Source organism: Apodemus sylvaticus, chromosome 12 (assembly GCF_947179515.1).
Source record: "Apodemus sylvaticus chromosome 12, mApoSyl1.1, whole genome shotgun sequence".
In the NCBI taxonomy this organism is placed as follows: Eukaryota; Metazoa; Chordata; class Mammalia; order Rodentia; family Muridae; genus Apodemus; species Apodemus sylvaticus.
The window spans coordinates 59,794,193-59,814,904 of record NC_067483.1 but is presented as its reverse complement, the minus strand read 5'-3'; the positions used below and the strand labels follow the sequence as shown (position 1 = coordinate 59,814,904).

The 20,712-nt window shown below is 42.6% G+C and overlaps 1 protein-coding gene across 1 annotated transcript in view; it reads right to left on the bottom strand.

Moving 5' to 3' along the window:
* The window catches only part of Colgalt2 (collagen beta(1-O)galactosyltransferase 2), a 99,891-nt gene that overhangs the window by 15,784 nt on the left and 63,395 nt on the right, over nucleotides 1-20,712 (bottom strand). Inside the window, exons 4-7 of the mRNA XM_052200960.1 lie at nucleotides 20,434-20,568; nucleotides 14,152-14,356; nucleotides 8,203-8,322; nucleotides 634-710 (exon numbers count right to left, since the gene is read on the bottom strand). Of these exons, the coding sequence (XP_052056920.1) occupies nucleotides 634-710; nucleotides 8,203-8,322; nucleotides 14,152-14,356; nucleotides 20,434-20,568 (537 nt within the window). The remainder of the gene's footprint in view (nucleotides 1-633; nucleotides 711-8,202; nucleotides 8,323-14,151; nucleotides 14,357-20,433; nucleotides 20,569-20,712) is intronic.

The following is a 20,712-nucleotide window of genomic DNA, read 5'->3' as shown; positions in this document are numbered from 1 at the left end:
AAGTGCTCTACCACTGAGCTAACCTTCCCCGTCTGCTTCGCTCATTATTTATATCCTTATAACTGCACAGTAGATATGGCCCTGGGGAACATGCTCTAAAGTTCCTGCCTGCCGAAAGACCAAAGTTTAGAACATGTTTTTCTCTTCATTAGTCCTTTCAACTCTGCCCTCCAACCTTTTTCCATGGAAGAAAAGAAGAAAGCAAACAAAACATAGAATATTCTAGAATAGTTTCCACCCACTCAACTCTCGCAGAATAAAGCTAATGTCCTCCAGAACTTAAAACATATATTCTCCTTACCTTACCCTTGAACCTCAATAAAAAGTTTGGTAAAATATGTAGCAAATTTACATGCATTGCCATATAATTCTTTCTGATTCAATTTTCTATGATTTTCCTTTGTAAAGACCAGAAAACAGAATGACAACCAACCCAAGTCCTCAGGGTCTTTCCAGTTGCCAAGCTAGCCTGCTTGCTCTCAGACAGATGTTCTGTCTTCTGTTCCAACATAAACACAGAAGTCTCTGTACACATGTGCATATTAGTGCACACATATGCACATAAGGGCAAGAGCGTACACACAGAGACAGAGGGAGGGACAGACAGACAGACAGACAGACAGATTTTCCTACCTCATCAAATCCCATCTTGTCTGGATACTTAGGGACAACTGACACAAACTGGGAAGGCTCCATTGGCGGACGGTCAACTGGGAAACAGAAGAAACAGAGTGCTTTATCAGAGGAAGGGTCAGGAATAGAGTTCTGCCACCACTCCGATAGGCTGAGAGCCATGCTTGGTGACCAGGGCAGGGGACCACCGTTCTGAAGTTCCTCAGGACTGAGCAGCTTCACGAGGCACTAACGGTCGGTGCAGTGGCTTTAGAGCACCTGTCCATTTGCACGTGGAAATATTTGCTCCATTTTCATTTTCATTAACATTCATTCTAAGAATACGATGGTGCAGAGCAGGGTGATGGTTGAAAACGCTCAGGAGTCAGACCCATCAACCTGACCCTTGGCCTAGAAGGCCTTGGAGATCTGTTTCTTTGTACATAAGTTTGGGATAATACATGTATCTATCTGTACTATAACGTTTGGGTGAGACCTGCATGCAAATCCATTCAGTATATTAGCAGAGGAAATACTTATAGCTGTTTCCTACTGTGATCCATGGGAAAAGAACTACAAAACATAATCTTTTTCCTTGAAGACAGGTATTTTCTAATCTTTTAAAACTTCCAGAGTCTGGACCACTTTTATCCTATCTAAATAGGCTATAACTGTGAGATTCCTGTTTTAGCCCCAGCTTAGCTCTAAGAGCTGCCTCACATCTCAGAACTTGGTACAAGAATAAGAAAAGATTTCAGATGGGAGGGACATTCTATCAAGTATCACATTTTTAGAAGTTACTTCAATGCCTTAAAAAAAAAAAGCAAATTTTATATACTATATGTATTCCCGTACTTGGTAATACTTTTGTAAAGAACCTGAGAAGGCCTTGAAGGTTTATTAGTCTTATATAAATTCAAGTATCAATTTGATTTCCCTTCAAATGATAAGATGACAAAACTTTTAAGTAATAACTGGTTGCTGAAGTGCTCAGAAAACTATCAGTGAGGCTGGAGAGATATGTTAGTACTGTGCTTGCTACACCAGCATGGAAACCTAAATTCACCCATGCAAAGTCCAGGTACAGTTGTTGTGCACATCTGTAACTCCTGAGGCAGGGTGGGGGAGACAGACAGACACCCAGAACTCATTGGCTAGGCAGTTCAGCCAATCAGCAAACTCTGATTTTAGTATGAGATGCTGTGGACAAAAGTAAAGGACACACAGTATCAACTTCTGGCTTCCCCATGTAGGCACATACATATGCACGTGACCCATATACCACATGTAGGTGCACACATACGCATGTGACCCATATACCACATGTAGGCGCACACATATGCATGTGACCCATATACCACATGTAGGTGCACACATATGCATGTGACCCATATACCACATATACACAGAAACACCCACGGTCACACAAACAGAACTGATAGTGATTGTTGTGCAGCAGTTTCCTCTGAATTTAAACATTCTATCCAGGATTCTATCTTGGGACTCAGGAAGTAAATAACTCACAAGTCTCAGGAAATTCCTGAAACTAACAATTGCCTTAACAAGATTTGCCTTGCCAGTCTTCTCTCACAGGAAGAAAATTCTCCATATACCTCAGTGCATTCATGGAGTTAGGACCTTACTGTTAGGACTCAGGTCTACTCTGCTCAAACGCCTTACCTTGCTTACTACCCTAGCTATTCCCCTGTAAACATTCTTAATTTTCTACCATTGGTATTTGTTTTATAAGACCATAATGCTGGTTATACCCAACTGAGCACTAACTCAGCATCCAAAAAACCAGACCAGGAGACACATTATACAAATTCACCGTGTGAGTCACTTCAAAGTGACAAATCAATGCCAAGTCGGCAAGTGACCCCATCAGACATGGCACCAACAGTGAATTTACTTCCTAGTGTTTTAGAGATTTGTTCTGTGCCCCGATTTTTCTGGTATCTCCAACTAATTTCCCAAGTCCAAGAAAATATGCAGAATCCAATTAGATTTTTTTCTTTCCTCCAAACACACAAAGCCAGCCGCACCCACATCTCTGCTTTGTGCTTTTCTATTTGTAAAGGAAGATGATTCTTATTTCTTCTGAACACAACCATTAGAGAAGTGCTTCTCAACCTTCCTAACGCTGAGACCCAACTTTATGGTCAAGGATCCTGCTGTGGTGATCCCCAGCCATAGAATTATTCCAGTGCTACTTCATAACTATAGTTTTCTACTTTTATGAATCTTAATGTAAATATCTAATAAGCAAGATATCTGATATGTGACACCCCCCCCCCAAACAGGTCACAACCCACAGGTTGAGAACTACTGTCTTACACTATTGTTCTAGGCTATGGCAATAGGACTGTTTTCCCAAGAATTTCAACCTTACAGATACCTTCCGTTCCAAACTATCAAGTTCCCCTTTATCTGGGCTCCTTCCCATCAGCACATAGACACACTGCAGACTCTTACCTTAAACAAACAGATAGCACTAAGAATCCAGGTCAAAACAAATACAAATGAAGCAAATCTCTCCCGGCAGCTTTGCCTCTTTTCCTTGTTCCACACTCCATCAAAATTCCATCTTCTCATTTTCCTTTTCTATTTGGTCCGCTCTAACCAGCTTGTGTCCCTATCAGAGCTCTCTTTCTTTTCCTCCCATCCTCTCTTGACAGGGTCTCACTCTGTACTCTAGATTACTCTGGAACTTTCTATGTAGCTCAGGCTGGCCTGAAACTCTCGAGGCTGCTCCCTCAGCCTCCTAAGGGATAGGATTGCAGGCATGAGCCACCGTAGCTGGTACAGAGCTCTAGCCCGACATTACTGAACATCATTTCTTTGCCCTCATTTTGCTGGCTTCCCACCATTATTTGGCTTTTTCTCAAAACATAACTCGTGCTTCCTTCCCAACTTTCTGGCTGTTGTCTACTCTGGGGATCTGTCCTCTTTTGCTTTACTACATGAGGTCACATTATTCCTTGGCTTCAAATATCCTTTTGATGTTATGAGTCTTAAATGTCTTTCTCTGTGGAATCTCTTCCCTAAACCCACAGATCCATGTATATCCTAGCCTCTCTATTCAGATTTGAAATAAATACTTCAAGCATACATGATGGGCTCAATAAGTTGAATGGACCTCAGTGCTAGAGACATTCTTAATTTCCCCTTTGCTTCATGGGCTACCTCCAAGCTCCTATAAACACAATGGACTCTGCCATTCAAATGTACCCTAAGCCTGTCTGCTTCTCATTACCTTCTTGCTACAGCTCAAATCTCAACCACTAACATCTCTAAACATGAGCTACGTATTAATTCCTTATACTCTAATAGCCAAACCACAGCTTGAATGATCTTTTAAAAGACATAAATCACATCACACCACCTTATGGATTCACAGTGCTCTTAGGATAAAATCCAAATTCCTTGCCATGGCTAGTGTGTTCTGCATTTATCCATGGCTGCATCTCCTTCTATCCAGCTCCTTGTTCCTTACCATGTTGGCCTCTGGCCCTGGATCACTCCCAAGGTTTCTCCTCTCTAGTGGTCTTTATATGTATTGTTCTTTATGTTTGGAATTCATCCCCCAAATATTAATGCAACAGCTTCCTTAATATATTACTTTTATCTCTGTTAAAATACAAATTTGTGGTGGCAAGGTTTTGCTTGATTTCTCCATTGATGTAATTCATTATTATGAGAAATTATGCACCGTGCATGTACTGAGTTTATATAGCCTGATCCTTTTATATTAAAACCTTCATTGCTTCCTTAGGATAGATAGTCTACTTCATCTGGACTGTCCAATTAAAGACCACTTTATTCAAGCCACTTCAACCTCTCAAACTTTAGTTTCTTCTAATGTTTTAGCCCACTTTGTTCAGGACGGAAGTCGTTTGTCTGCCTGTCTCCTTCCTCATCCTGTGGTGCCCTGACTATCAGTTCTCTCCTTTGAGCTTCTCACTTCTCTCCAACATCAGCTGAAGAAGTCTCAGGGCTGCGTGTGAGCACACCGGCCACAGTAACCTCTCTCTGTTCTAAATTCCTGTTGCCTTTGCACCTGCTCAGTTCACAGTGCACTGTATTGTTAGTGGCATGTTAGTAAATATGAGTCCTGTCTCCTCAGTTAAACTGTGATCCTCTGAAAATTGAGGGTTGGCTATAAAAGGTTTGACTTCCTAATACCTTTGTGAAGTGACTTATACCACAGGTATGCATCCCACATCTCCTCATTAAAAATGACATGTTCCAATGCTTCAATCATCTACCAACAACACTGTCAGTAGCTAATTTCTACTGCCTATGGGAATCCAGATCTTGGGTTGTTTAATAGCTCATTCAGCTCCATTTAGAAAGTTTACAGCTATGGTTTCACCATTACCGGAGTGTAACTTCCTACATGGGACTTCAGGTCACATTTTTTTTTTTTTTTTGCATTATAACCATCAACCTTTTTTCTTTCATGAAACAAATCATTGAGACTAAAGGAGAGGTTTGTATGAAAGACCCGTGAGTTTATTTTTAGACTCACAGAGCGGCCTGTGAGTTTCCAATTGGTTTAGTATTTCAATTGTGTCCTGGGCTGTAAAGTTGAAGATGGGAATGCTTAACAGAGTTATTAAACAACAAGCACAAGGATTAAATAAAATACCATATATAGCATTGCCTGGGCGACCATGTGTGGGGAGAGCAGATTGAAAGGCAGAACTCACCGGCTTGTCTCGGATGAAGTCTGCCTGGCTAGAAAAGGAGCTGTGCATATTTGTAAATTATGATTATTAAGGTCCCTATCGACCACATGTAGGAGAACTTTTCCCATGCCTAGGCATGTGGAAGAAAATAAGAGAGCACAAGGTCTAGTCGGTCACTCTGTGAGCCGCCATCTGTGTGGGGGTCGAGGCTGTAAGCCATGAAATGGTAACCATAAGGATTAGCATTTTCATGAAGAGCTAGATGGAGTCATAATAACTGTCACCCTTTAGTTCATATTTTATAGAGCTGATTGTATATATGTATTATCACACTATTATTTTATGAAAATTATTATATATGTAATATATAATTGTCACACTTCTTTATGTGCATATGTAATTCTCACAGTTTATTATTTTATGAAACTGATTGTATATATCATTCTTTACTCTCAGTTCTTCAAAGTTAGTTATCTTCACTTTACAAAGAAAGAACAAAAACAAACCTGAAGTGATTCTCCCCTTCTAGGTGACAAAGCCTGGGTTCGGGATGGCTCTTCAGGCTCCAGTCAACACAGTCTCCACTCACTTATTAATTCCTTCAAACGTCTGATCATACAGTCAGGAAACATTTCTTTGCCCCCAACCATAGGCCAGAGCACTATGTGAGGTGTTTGAGGCACAAGGCAATAACATAACAACCTTGTCCCTAGGGCCCGAGACGGAAACCACACATATGCACTGTGTGTGTGGGGGGGGGGATGGCTCAGTGGGTAAAGGGCTCGAGATGTAAGCATGAGAACCTGAGTGCAGCTCCTAGAACTCATGTAAAAGCTGGGCATGATAGTGCATGCTTATAACTCAGTGCTGGTTGGGAGAGCTGCAGAGACAGATGGGTTCCCTGAGCCGCTCACTGGTCAGGCAGCTCAGCCACTCAGCGAACTCCAGGTTCAGTAAGGTGATGGAGGAAGATAGCGTTTGGTCTTCTCCCTCCATATGTGCACATTCAACCACATCTGTATACACATGTGCACACATACATAAACACACACACATATACACATACACAGAGAGAGAAGGGGGAGAGAGGGAGAGAGGAGGGAGGGAGGGAGAGAGAGAGAGAGAGAGAGAGAGAGAGAGAGAGAGAGAGAGAGAGAGAGAGAGAGAGATTCCTATGGGCTGGTCCAAGAAGTGATGTCAGTGAGTTAACCCTCTTCTGTCCTTAGTGCATCTGTCCCTCCACTCAATCATGACCCAGTAACTACGGGAGGCAGTGGGATGTATTCTGTGTCCCGAGACTAATATGGTGCAAGGGAAATTTATAGGTGGAGAGAATGGGAAACAACTACTCACAGACAACTTGGTGGGTCTAAAATAAAGTTGTGTGCTTCTCTTTAAAACTTTGGTTTTTAAAGGCTTAGTCCATTTAAAACTCCTAACATCACGTGGACACTGGAGATTTTTCCATAGCTCTCTTGCTGCTCATTCATCTGTGGCCAACTCTGGCTTCATCTTCTTACATTTACATCCTGATTTCCATTATTTCACTTTAAAAGTTTTTTTTTTCCATTTCTATGATCCCTGCTTTAGTTCAAACTTTAACCATCCTCTGCCTGATGTGCCATGCAGCGTCCACAGGGTCCCGTTCAGTCTGGTGTAGACCAGCACTCACTGGCTCATGACCCATTCTTTTATTCTCTTCCTAGAGCAATCTCCCTATATCTGAATTTCAACCTAACTTCACGACTTAGCACAAAATCCTTCACAATTCCCTCCCTTCAAAAAAAAAAAAAGTCCAATGTCCTCTACTTCACTAGTGTCCTCTGCCCGTGCTCTTCGCCAGGTTCCAGCATCACTTTCTACTGTCCCCAACCCACCTGACTGTCATGAGACACAGACAAGATTCCTTGTGGGAAGCCGCCACCAGTATGCTCCAGAACTGATGGGTCACTTAGCTTTTCTTCTTTGGCCACCAATAAGTTTACTTACTGATGATTAAACATATCAATTCCAAAATTGTGCCAGACTCAGTGGCAATGACAACACAGTGGTCACTGAGGCCACGGCATTTGGAGGTACCATGTTTGATTCAAACTTTAATCTGCCACCGGTAGAATGACAGACTCACCTATACTTGAATTTCTTCAGCTTTATTTGGGGGAATAATAGTTGCTCTTCATGGAGTTATTGTGACAATTATTGAGAGAGTGTACAAAAGGTATTCAGCATTGTATATGTTACATCATAAATGATTGTTAAATTAAAGTTATAATTGCTGTTCTCGGGTTAGTATACACACACACACACACACACATATACACACATGCATGCACAAGCACACATATATGGCATACCCCCCACAGGCCCAAAGTCATATAATTAGAAAGTAACAAAGATAAGATTTAGCTTCATTTTACACAGCGCCATTACAGCATGTATTGCATCGTGGAACAAATACTTACTCACGGATCTAGCTGTCCACCAAAACAGGAAGCTCCCTGAGAACAATGACCTTATCGAATTTGGGGTTGTTGTTGTTTGTTTGTTTTTGAAACATGGTTTCTCTCTGAAGCCCTGGCTGTTCTGGAACTTGCTCTGTAGACAAGGCTGGCCTTGAACTCAGAGCTTCCCTGCCCCTGCCTCCCGAGGGCTGGGATTAAAGGTGTGCACCACCACTGTCCAGCTGATCTTGTCATATCTGTATCTCATGGAAAAATATTTAAGAACACAAGGGCAGATGAATGTCTGTGCCTCAGCCTAGACAGAATTACAGCCGTGAAATGTCAGACTGAGAAGCAGAGATCCAGGGCTGGCCACGGCTGGTCCCAGTTGGCTGTGGCCGGCCTGGTTACTGTGATAATGAGCAAGGCACCACTGCCCTGGCTCCCGGGTCACTCACTCATTGCTTCTATCTGCACGTGGATAAGGTTCTCGATGTCCTCCTGCAGCGTCTGGTGGGGCTTCAGAGGGATGGGCAGGTAGCCATAGTGGTCTTTGTTGCATAGGTACATCTGGATGCCTGAAGAGGTGAGAGAAGAGAGTCAACCAATCAAAAAACACACCAGGTAAGAACGGGAGCTGGGGCTGACAGGAATTCAATGCTGAAGCCCAACAAGGGGCTTATTTGGGAAGCTATCTATAGAGCTCCACAATATTTTTTTTATTAAAAAGTTGAAACTGTTAGCATTCTGTCTAAGCTCCGCCCCACAGTTACCTGGCAACAGCTAGATAGGCTTGGTCCCCTATAAAAGGGGATTTTTCCCCTTCCTCCCTCTCTTGCTCTCTTGCTTCTCTCCTGCTCTTGCTCTCTTCCTCCCCTCCCCCTCTCTCCATGTGCTCAGGGCCATGGCCAGCCTCTACTTCTCTACTCTCTCCCTCTCTCTGCCTTTCTCTGCCTCTACTACCCTCTTAACTCCCTTCCCCATGCCCTGAATAAACTCTTTTCTATACTATACCATCATGTGGCTGGTTCCTCAGGAGGAAGGGATGCCTTGTCATGGGCCCGCTGAGGCACCCCTTCCCCCACACCTCACTACACCCCCATAGAACATATTCTTTCTGCTTTTGTGTTTTTATAAACACACCAGAAACTGAACTGGGGTGCTCTTAAAAACCCTGAGCCATTCTTCAGTCCAGAGGAAATTGATTTTTCTTTCTGAAGAAAAAAAGCACATTTGTGGCTTGAAATGGACATGAAGCAATCAGACAGGAAGAAGGAATTCCTGTTCCAGAGAGCAGAATGGAACACTCTAATCCACATGCAGGAAATAAGAAGAGGTCAAGGAATGAAATCCATATTTGATATGAAAGCGTGCAGGAAGATCCTGTAGAGATGACAGACTATTGAAGCAAAAGCCAAGCCCATGAAAAACAAAATATTTAAAAGATACAGAGGAAATTTATAACTTCCCATGATTCCTCTTAGTTTTATTTTTTTTCCTGTGCTGGGATGGATTTAGAATGATCAGTGAACAAAATTTCCAAGAATAAGAAAATAATAACAAAAAAAAGCATCCCCCTCAAAACTTAAGCACCTACAGTGTGGCAGAGTCAATGATGTCTTAGTTCTGTTCTATTCTGTCTTAATATCCACAGTTCCACCAGTGAGCAGGGAGAACTATAAAGCATCTCTGTTCAGTCAGACAGCTAAAAAAGGAAGACTCAAGATGGCCTCATACAGTCCCAGCCACCAACCCAGCTTCCTTAGTTGCAAGGACAAACCTGCCAACCTCTGGGCGGTGCACTAAAGTCTCTGGTTTGTTAATTGCTACAATCATCAGTGTTTTCCTGAGGAAATTATCTACATAGTGACATCTTTATTTGGGACAGATGAAATTTCCAGCAGTTAGCTGTAACACCTGCCAAGCCAAGTGAAGCTGTCTTGGGGCATTAACGGAGACGAACAAGGAGAGAAAAGGGCTTTTGTCCGCCACCTTTACTGATCCTGGTTGGTCTCTCTGGGTGCTGTCACCTCCTCTGACTTGTTTAAGTGAACTCACAAGCTGTGCTATTTGCTCACGTGACTACTTCTGGGGATACAAACCAGAATGTGACTTCTTACAAAGTTGTAATTAACCAAGAACATGGAAGAAAAAGACAGTGTTTGCATTGCCTCTCTGTGGTACTCAGACAACCCTCCCCCTTTTATCATTTAGCTTCCGATGGCTTCCATTAAAAGGTGATATGATACTTAGCCAAACTATCCATCAGGTGAGCAGGTACGAGGAAGGCATTTCCAGATGTGAAATGCAAATCCTTGGAACATTTACCTCCCATCACACTTTCTCAGGAAGTTACTACACGATGAAGAGAAAGACAAGTAGTAGGAGGAGAGTAAGAGGGAAAAGGAGAAAGATCATCATGCACAAGAAAGACTCAAGACACAAGAAAGATGATGTACAACAGAATCAAACTTTGTCCCAAGTTGATGGCTGTGAAGCTCAGAGATTGGAGTTCCTCAGAAGATTTCAAGAGAGACATCTTGGAATTGTCTCATACAATTCCAAGTGGAATTGGACAGCTGATAATTGTGAATACAATAAGAGGGTTTAAGAAAATGAGTAATAAGCTTTCAATTGTATTAGTGATCTCCATTTCATACACACACTCACACAATACACACATACACACACAGAATGACTACGTTTGATAAAGGAAAAATGTATAGTATATGAAAAATTACTCCTCTTGGTGTTTTAGGATCATGTGATTATAATAAAAACCTAAAGGTCTTTTAAAAATATTTAATTATTTTTATTTGTGTGTGCTTGTGAGTGCCCATATGTATGTCCATGTACCGCATGGGTGCCTGGCGCTCAAGGAGGACTGAAGAAGGCATCAGACCTCTTAGAACTAAAAGTACACAGTTGTGAGTCACCATGTGGGTGCTGGGAACCAATCCTAAGGCCTATGCAGGAACACCACATGCTCTTAATTACTGAATTATTTATCCACCCCTAACACCCAGCATATTAAATAACATCAAGAGGACAGGTGATAGGAAGAATGAAGGCCAAGGGAAGGGAACTAACTTACTATCTTCTATAATGAAGAGTTGATTTTGAAGGGGAAATATAAGGCAGAAGAAAAGAAAGCAAGCAAGAAAAGAGGAATGTATGCTACTTACATTCAAAGATACTAATACTATGCCTCTGTAGCCATCTTCAAGAGTGATACATTGAGAGTGTTCGTTTTCATAAATCTTAGGTCACTGGACTCTTTCAATGATGTGAATGGATAATATAAAAATAGGGAGATGCACTGATAATTATATCAAGTCTCTGAGAATGTCTTGTAGTAACAGTTTCTGGTAAATCTCTGGGAAGGAAAGGTGAGTGTTACAGGGAAGTGCTTTGTTTTCTTAATAAAGGAACCAAATGCTTTCCTGAGCTCACATACCTGTGAATCACAAAGACAGATAGATAATCCCTGGGATGAGATATCAGACATGGGCTGTGTCTGGTTCAGAGCCACAAAGTAACTCATCAGTACCAAATCTCTGTCCCTGAGGGCCAGTTCCAACCTCTCTCTGCCTGTAGCTTACAGTATAGTCTCAAGGCCATTGGTTCCTGGGACTGCCATCTCTCCCCTGGGAGGCATTTAGGACCAGAACAAGTGATGCAGAGGCAGATTTTCCCAACCACCATACATTTATTTGGTTCCCAGTGGATGAATTACTTGGAAGATTCTTGACTAGTACAGAAGAGAGCTCCCATGGCTATGACACAGAACCATCATCACTAGTTACACGGGAGGTGAATTCTTGTCATTGTCATCATATTGCTACAGAGAGTCTTCTATGACCATCTGCTCTCTGCTCCAGTTATATAGCTCACCCAAACCCTTGGAATGTGTTATTCTATCATTCACGTTTGCCAAAGTCTATAATCTGAGATGTAGGATTTATGTGGTCCCAAGGTCCTGTCTGGTATAGACAACTTGATTCTTTAGGTATGCTTTAAAACTGATGTTCTGATGGATAACCCACATTCAGAGAACTTTGGAACCATGAAAACAAAAGATTTACAGCTATTTTTCACCCTAGACTGTCAGGGGAAAGGAACATGCTTTTCTTTTTATTTTTTTAAAGATTTATTTATTTGTTATATGTGAGTACACTGTAGCTGTCTTCAGACACAACAGAAGAGGGCACTGGATCCCATTAGAGATGGTTGTGAGCCACTATGTGGTTGTTGGGATTTGAACTCAGGACCTCTGGAAGAATACTCAGTGTTCTTAACTGCTGAGCCATCTCTCCAGTCCGACAAGTAGGAAGAAAGAAACAGCCTTGAGAAGTGCCCTGGGCTAGGTGGTTCCCAGGTCCATTTAAACCTCTTTTGAAAACATCAATGAGCTATAACCTTAGAACACGAGGTGTGGCAGTAGCCTTCAGCTATTCTCTCTTGCCTTGTTTGTAGTCAGCACCATTACTCTGGCCCTCAGTCTTCATAGCTCTCAAAAGCGTATTGTTTCCATGGAAAAGGATCTGAACTTCCCAAAGAATATAGACTCTATAATGCTGGGCATAATTCTAGCGCCTCTTTCCTTTTCTGCCTCTTGTTTCCCTCGGATGACTTGCTAACAGCCTTGAGGATCTATATCTGCTTTTAATGTCTCATAAATATGTCTGGGAAGCCTGGCAAATAATGCATGAATTTGTGGTGAAGAGACAATACAAATAGCAAAGATGAAGCATTCCAGTATAGCCTGCACCTGTCTTCCAGGCCTGACCTGTGTGTTAGTTTAAAATAGATACATCATCGTTTAATTCCTGGGTCACAAAGATGCCTTGTGCACCAGGTATGAAGGAGATCTCTGTTAGGCACTGACCATCACCATAATCATCAAAAGCCTCGCTTCTTAAAACATCCTTTTTTTCAGAATCCAAAGCAAAGACTTGGCAGAACTTGCTGGAACAGGAAGGCCCTGCTTCTGTTTCTGGCCCTGGAGATGTCACAGCAAATTACACATTAAGAAGCAGCTCCTATTAACATGGACACAAGGACTTTCGTGCAAACTTCCAGACCATATGAGGAGTGCCCGTCCTTCCCTTAACATAAGGCCTCTAAATGCCTATGTCTGGCCAAAGAGTCTAAATGATTCTACCAAACATGGAAACCGGCATTCCCATTTCTACAAAATATTCTCCTTCTTTTCAAATGTACACACACAAGTGAGTGGAACATCTATGACTATGTGCATGTCACAGCTTGGATTTGGTATCGATATTCTCGCCTTCTAGCAAGCTATCAGGAAGCTTTGGAAAATCATTTTTACCATAACTTAGATAGTCATATTTCACCATCTTCTTGGTTTTGTTGACCCATTTTGTTAGAGTCTAAATGATACATTGCTAATAGGCCCAAGGACTGTCAGGCAGGCCTGAGGTACTTAGGAGAGTTTGCCTTAGTAAAACCATGAATCTTCCTGACCTGTTTTTGGTGAATTAGTCCTCCCTGAGGGAATGGGAGGAAGAAAAGGGTGGAAAAAGAAAAACCAAACCAAAACCCCGTTCCTTCCTGTTGATGTGGATTTGTCAAGAAGCTCACACAATCCAGTGCCAATGGTGGTCTAGTGACTCAGCAGCTAAGTCTGGCTATGCCTCCCCTTCTACAGAGATGGAGGCTGAGACCACTGATTGCTTCTGATATCCGTTCTCAAGAGTGAGAGGGTTGGGTTTTATGACTGCACAGAATACCAATGACATCCTGAGCCCTCCCAGTTAGGAAGAGACAGCTTGCTAAATTCTGGCTAAGGAGACATGCACAGAAGTGTTGAGTTCAACTTTTGGACTGGACTGGACTGGACTCTGACAGGGACAGAGTCCTACAACCCAGTGCCTACCTAGATGGGTGGTGAGGTATCTTGGATCTTACAACTAAGGGTAATGCCTCCTGAGTGATGGAAAGGTAATGTGGAAAGAATCTGGGCTGTTAAGAACTGTGGGCCAGAGTCACTACAGCAGCACAGATTATTTCTGAGAAGAAACAGTTCCATTTGCAAAGCCTGGAGACTGAACCAGTGTTGTTCTAGGTTCCAATTTGATAACAGGATTCTTGTAATTAGCAACAACGATACCATTAGCTTTAGAGTCAGTGAGATTTCCAAGGCCCCTATTATCTTTGTCTTTTTCACCAACTTAGATCCTCACTAAACAGGACTGGAGTCCTGTGTGGCTGCTAGCCCGGCTCTTTGGTGCTTGGGGACAGCAACACAGAGAATTCTGGCATGGTTGCTACAAACACCTCATCGCCTCTAACAGACTTGAAATTGAGATAGGTGTGTTTTTAAATATGCATGTCATTTGCAGTGTGTCTATGGCAGCCCACACACAGAGCACAAACAGTACCTGCTTGCCTGCTGGAGAAGGCAAAAACAATGATGTCATCAAAGGTCCAGGTGTAGTCCTGGTGTGGGGGGTAGAAAGCCAGCTTGTCAGAGGCCTCTTTCCTGAGGTCAACCAGGAAGGTGGAATGAACCATGGGGACAGGAAAGCAGCCCATCCTCTTCCACTCTCTAATCTGCAGGTAGTCTGGGGTCCGCTTATAGAAGCCCTGGAAAAGAGCAAGTAGACAGACTGTGTCCTCTCACCTGAGGGCATCGTTATGCAGGCATCTGGACCCTCTAAGCCATCCCAGGGCAATAGAAATCTCCAGAGTTGCTACTTTTATTGTCATGAGCAAATTTCTAAATGATCTTGAGAAATTAATCTGCCCTTAAAATGTAGAGGGGTTTTAATAGCAGGAACCATTTTATCTCATTTCTGTTGATTTAATACTTTCGAAAAGTGTAGTAGATCCTGGCTTATGGTTAAATACAAAGGACTAATGTGAACAAGGAGGAGCCAGAGCAAGCAAGTATGGGCGAGTGTTCTGGTCCAGGCCCTCTGAGTTCAAGCCTTACCTCAATTCCTTATTGATTATAGGTGTCTCACCTGACCTGACCTTGCTAAGTCACTTTCCTGAGCTCTGAAACAGGAACAGACACTATTATCTACCCCAGAGGTTTTTCTCGTCTATTTCAGAAGGTGCTTTGAAATAGTTAGAGCAATGTCTAGCATCAAGAAAGCACCAACCAGTATTGGCTAGCGTTGAAATGACTGTTACATGGCTAACATTTTTGAAACATACATTATTTCCTGATCTTTTTTCTCAGTGCTCTTTTTGGGGACCCTTAACCGGTGTGAGAACACAGTTTAACCTATCCTCTCTTTTGTGGTTCTCAATAATGTTGGTGTGACTCTCCTTGTTTCCCATCCAAACTTCATTGCCATTCAACAAATACTTCCAGAGCCCCTGCTGCGGCTGAGATGAATGATGGAGAGTTAATAACTGATACGGCACAGGCTTAGCCGATGTGGGGTGTAGGATCTTGTAGAGGATCTCTACTCCAGCGGCACTAGTCATAAAGACCACAATAAAAATTCCAATATACTTTAAAGTATGTAAATGCTTTGAAAGGCATTTTAAAAACCATACTGTAGGAGATGCAGGCTCAGGGGACGACTGGAAAGTCGCACAAGACTACCGTGAGGCTCACAATGCTCACTGGATACTGAAGGTTCTAAATATCTAAGCATTACTACCCTCTTATGGCGCAGTTTTGGTTGTGATGTAGGCACCATGCATCAGGTACCGCCCACTTTTCTACTTCTGTGATATACCTTTCAGGGTATGGAGCAGTTCAACTGACTTTAACTAACTCTAAAATCCCCTGTGATAAGGACCACAGACTGCTACTTGGAAGATTTGAGTCTATGATGGTTTGTATATACTCAGCTCAGGGAGTGGCACTATTAGAAGGTGTGGTCCTGTTGGTGTGGGTGTGGCCTTCTTGGATTAGGTGTGTCACTGTGGATGTGGGCTTTAAGATCCTCATCCTAGCTTCCTGGAAGTCATTATTCTGCTAGTAGCCTTCAGATTAAGATGTGGACCTCCCAGCTCCTCTTGCACCATGCTTGGCTAGATGCAGTCATGTTTCTGCCTTGATGACAATAGACTGAACCTCCGAACCTGTAAGCCAGCCCCAATTAAGTGTTGTCCTTATAAGAGTTGTCTTGGACATGGAGTCTGTTCACAGCAGTAAAACCCTAACTAAGACAGTGTCTTAGATTCATATTAATTCACCTTAGATTCACCACCTGTGAGCTATGGGATCTTAGAATATTGGTTTCTGCTAATGCTTCAGCCTATGAGAGTTCTTTAATGGATGTGGGGCGGGTGTGGTTCTTCAAGAGGCTCCCTACAGACTGAAGTCAATACTGTTAGGAGTAATAGTCTCAGAATGAGAAACTTGGAAAATTTAGGTGGATGGTGAATCATTCAGTATCCTGGGAGAGAGAATGGTAGGAAAGGAAGCAGAGAGCGAAAGACAACCAACATGCTTCACAAAGAGAGGTGGACACATTAGTAGTTGTTTCATTCTTCCGAAAGAACTAAAGTTTATTGGTATAAGTCCTGTTCATTAGCCACACCATGCCAAGATCGTTTTGTTTTGGATGTCTTTAAAGGATCTGGAAAGTAGGCCTGCCCTGAGCTTATGAAGTCACTGGCCATTTCTGTTCCCGTCCAAGTTGAAAATGGACTGGGGTGGAAGAAAGCCAAAACCAGATGAGGAGGGTTATAATTGGCCCAAGTTGCACAGAATTGAGTTTTGCTCTGCAAAATAAGTGAGCACATTTCTCCTACTTGCTTTTAATAAGGAACTAACAGAAACTTGAAGGCTGCAGTCACCAGGATAACCTGCCCCCACCCCTGCTGCTGGTGGAAAAGCAGAACTTACCAGCAACAAGCCTCAAGTGGCCCTGCCTAATAGAACATTGCAGATGGTTAGTGGAGAGTTTATTCTAACTTACTATAATGTTTTCTCCCAAGAAATGTAATAAACTTTCTACATATCGATGTGTCACCTCTTTAAAGTCAGGTAGATGGTAGTAAGAATCATTCAAAAGCTCTTAGGACCAAGAAATATAATCACAATCAGGAATCTCTGGTCTCGTGCTATGTTGGGGCCATTCATGACTGTGTTCTCAGGAGTTTGGCAAGCCATTTGAGATGTTGGTAGATTCAAATGTGTAAAAGCAAAAGTCACGTTAAGACTGTTCTGGTGAGAATTTGGTTTTGGGGACAAGGCTTTATTACATAGTTTAAACTAGCCTGTTTCTGTTCTGATTGAGACAAATTTCATGTAACTTGTGCTCTGACTTCCTTAAGCAGTTGAGAATGACCATGAGTTACTGACCCTCTTCCTCTGATTCCCAAATTCTGAGTTTTATAAACATGCACCATTGTGCTCACTGGCCTTGAATCAATCTCTCCCTTCCCCCCCTCTGTGTGTGTGTGTGTGTGTGTGTATTGTATATTAGTTTCCCCGAGACTGAAACATTCTATCCTGCAGGGAAGTGTCTTAAGTTGGAAGGTTAAAAAACCCAAAATATCTTCAGGAAGTCCCTGAAACTGATCAGATTCACTAGGTACCTCCATGCCAGAGTAAGCAATAATCCTGCTAGGAGTCATTCTCAGAATAGCCGAACTGCAGAGAATTGTCTCAGAAGAGAAGGCAAACTGCAAAGAGGATTTTGAGACCAAACCAGCTGCCTAGGAGAAGCAGAAACTAGCCCCCTACCCCCAAGCTGCTTGACAGAGGTGGTTTAGATCAACTGAATCGTTTGGACCGGACACTCTAACCTGTTGAGCTGCTTGCAGGCTGCACAGAGTGCTAGAGGTTCCTGGCTTTTGTGAGTGTCACCCATGCTAGGACAGGCTTTGGTGATAGAGTTGTCTTTGAGTGCCCTCTGTTCCTGTAACTAACCCCTCACCTAAATTCCTATAAGAAAACCTGGTAAAACTTAGGGTTCACCAAGTTGGGCTTTGGTGGTATTTGCGCATTGTTCTGTCATGTGCTCTGTATCTGGGGTGAATAGATTTATGTGTAGCATCTCCCCAGGAAAAGTCTTGTCATCCAACATGTGTCAGGTTATGTGTATGATATATATGTGGGTGGTGTATACACATGTGTTTGGGGAAAGTGCATGCACCCATGAGCGCACATGGAGGACAGCAGGACATTAAGTACTGAAGGGACTCTGGCCAGCTCAAGTGTGGTGGGCGTGGCTCTGGCTGGCCTTGCCTCCCCCCACCCCCCCTGCCTTGATAAAAACCCTTAGACTACATTCCTAAAGCTTGCCACCAAGGTCTATTCCCTTACTTGGCCATTTCCTCCTCCTGAGGCTGACTGCCAAGGTCCATCTAAAGTATGAAAGTCCAACAATCAAAATCTCCCTTTGGTTCACCTACTTTACATGCCCAATTAAAATTAAACCCCTCATCCTAATACAGAGATTTCCATTTTACTGTCACTTACAGGCCATGTCTGTCACCTCTCTAGCCAGAGGCAGTCCTTTGTCCTCTAGGAGATACACCCCTCCCCCTCCCTTGTTCATTTCTCCTTCTCCCTAATCCTCCATCTCCTGTCCTTGTCTCTTTTTCCCTGCCCTCCATCCCTCTGAGGCGAATACATCTCTTTTGTTCTGAGAACTTGGCCTTGGAGGGTCTGAGCCAATACTTTCCCCAACAGGCATCAGGCTCAGTCATTCTCCTCCTTATTCTTTTCAGACAGGTTATCCTGATGATCCAGAGCTGGGCTGGCAGCCAGCACTCTGCAGTGATCCTCCACTCCCAATAGCACTGGCGTCATAGGCACACATGGGACCATCCATGCCTGGCTCTTTTTACATGGGCAGGTCCTGTGTACATACAGAAAACATGAAGCCACTTCCCCAGCCCTATACTCTGGACCGCTCATCCCGAGCCTCAGTTCTGGGTCTCCTGCCTTGCTGTGCATTTTTTATAACCATCTCATCTCTCTCTTACCTTCTTGCTTCCTCTCTGTCCACTTCCCTCTGCCCCCTCTCTTTCCATGTGCTCATGGCCAGCCGCTACTCCTCTACACACACACACACACACACACACACACACACACACACACACACACACACACATACTCTTTGCCTTTCTCTGTCTCTACTACCCCTCCCCATGCCCTGAATAAACTCTATTCTACACTAAAAAAAATAATCATTTCATCAAGTGGCTGCATTGCAGCTCTTTGTATGAAAGTATTTATTTACATCATAAAAATTAGAACATCATACCAATTAAGGTTCCCTTTGCAAAGGCAGTTATTAAGTATCCATCACACACTGGCCTCATTCCTCATCAAAAGCCTAACCAAACACAGTGAAACAGAATTTAGCTTGCTAACCATCAGAACATACTTCCCCTTTATTACATTTTTGCCTTATGGGGATATATTATATTTGTCAGTTTAATTTATGTGTCTAATTCACTAAGAATTGAAATAAAACAGTCATTGACATTTACTGCAACAGATATCTAAAATTTAAGATTTTACTACAGAAAAAGAAGTGGTAGAAATTCACATTTTTTAACTTCAAGTTTTGAAAAGCAAACTTCTGTGTCCATTTCAATCATCAGAACTCTATAGGAATAAATTTGTTGTTTATTTAAGACCATCAGAATAAATTTTGACACAGTGACACCGCTTCTCTGGTGGTTTGAATAAAAATGGCCTCTATAAGCTGACTTTAAAATGTTGGGTCCCCAGTTAGTAGAACTGTTAGGGAAGGATTAGGAGGCGTGGCCTTATTGAAGAGGGTGTGTCACTAGGGGTGGGCTTTGAGGTTTCAAAAGTCTAAGCCAAACCCAGCCTGCCTCTCTGTCTGCCTGTCTCTGTCTGTCTCTCTGTCTGTCTCTGTCTCTCTGTCGGTCTATCTCTCTGTCTCTCTGTCAGTCTATCTCTCTGTCTCTCTCTCTCCTCTCTTCTCCTCTCTCCTTTCTCTCTGCCTTCACTGTGTGGATTATATGAACTCTCAGCTACTGCATCAGTGCCATGCCTGCCTGGCACCATGTTCCCTCCCTTGCTAACCATGTACTAACCCTTTGAAACTATAAGCAAGCCCTTAATGAAAAAGGCTTTTCTTTAAAAAGTTGCCTTGGTCATGGTGTCCATTCATAGCAGTAGAACAGTAACTAAGACTAATAACTAATAACTAGTAACTAATCCAAGGACTGTGCATCCATAATATGGTAATTATAATTGTTAAAAATGGTTGTAAACAACTTGAATGTTCAAAGTAAGAGGAAGTTTGAGTAAATTACAGATAGTCTTTGGTGATGACACAGTCATTAAAGAAATGCAAGTTTCTGTCTATGGCATTGGTAGAGTGGTGAGATGCATATTTTTGGTTGTTCAACTTTTTTAAGATACCTTTTTGTACTTTTTTTTTCTAATGTATTCTTATGTTGATATTTGAGTGGCAAAAAAATTTAATTAATCCTTGAACTGGATAAAAGGGATAGAAATTCTGTTATACTTTAGTGGTTAATTGAAACTTCTAGGACTAAGCTCTTTAGAATGTTTTGTTGATAATAATGCCTACTGGCTCTGGTCTTTGATGTGGATTTACCTCCTTTCTTGAAAGTGACAAGTGCGTGTCCTTGCTTCAGTGACTCACTCATGTCTAAAGAGGAGAAGAGAAAGAGCAGGCTACTACTCACATGGTCCTGCCCTCTCAAACTCACAGCCTCCACTGGTTAGTTGAAAGACTTGCCTGAGGTGTGATCCCGCACCAGAAGTTGGAGTATAGACCCCGGGACTCCAGCATGGGCGCCACAATAGTTTTATTTTCTACAATCATCAGGTTCAGTGTCTGTGGATTAGTCAGGAAGTTGTCGACATCTATGAACTAGGAAAAGAGAAGGACAAGGTCAGGGGAAAGGTTAGGGTTCAATGACTCAGTACAGCTAAAGGGTCATGAACTCTTCTCCCTCCTCAGCAGCCATTACAGCTGGGAAGCTTTCAGTCAGTCAGACATATTGAATCTAACTTC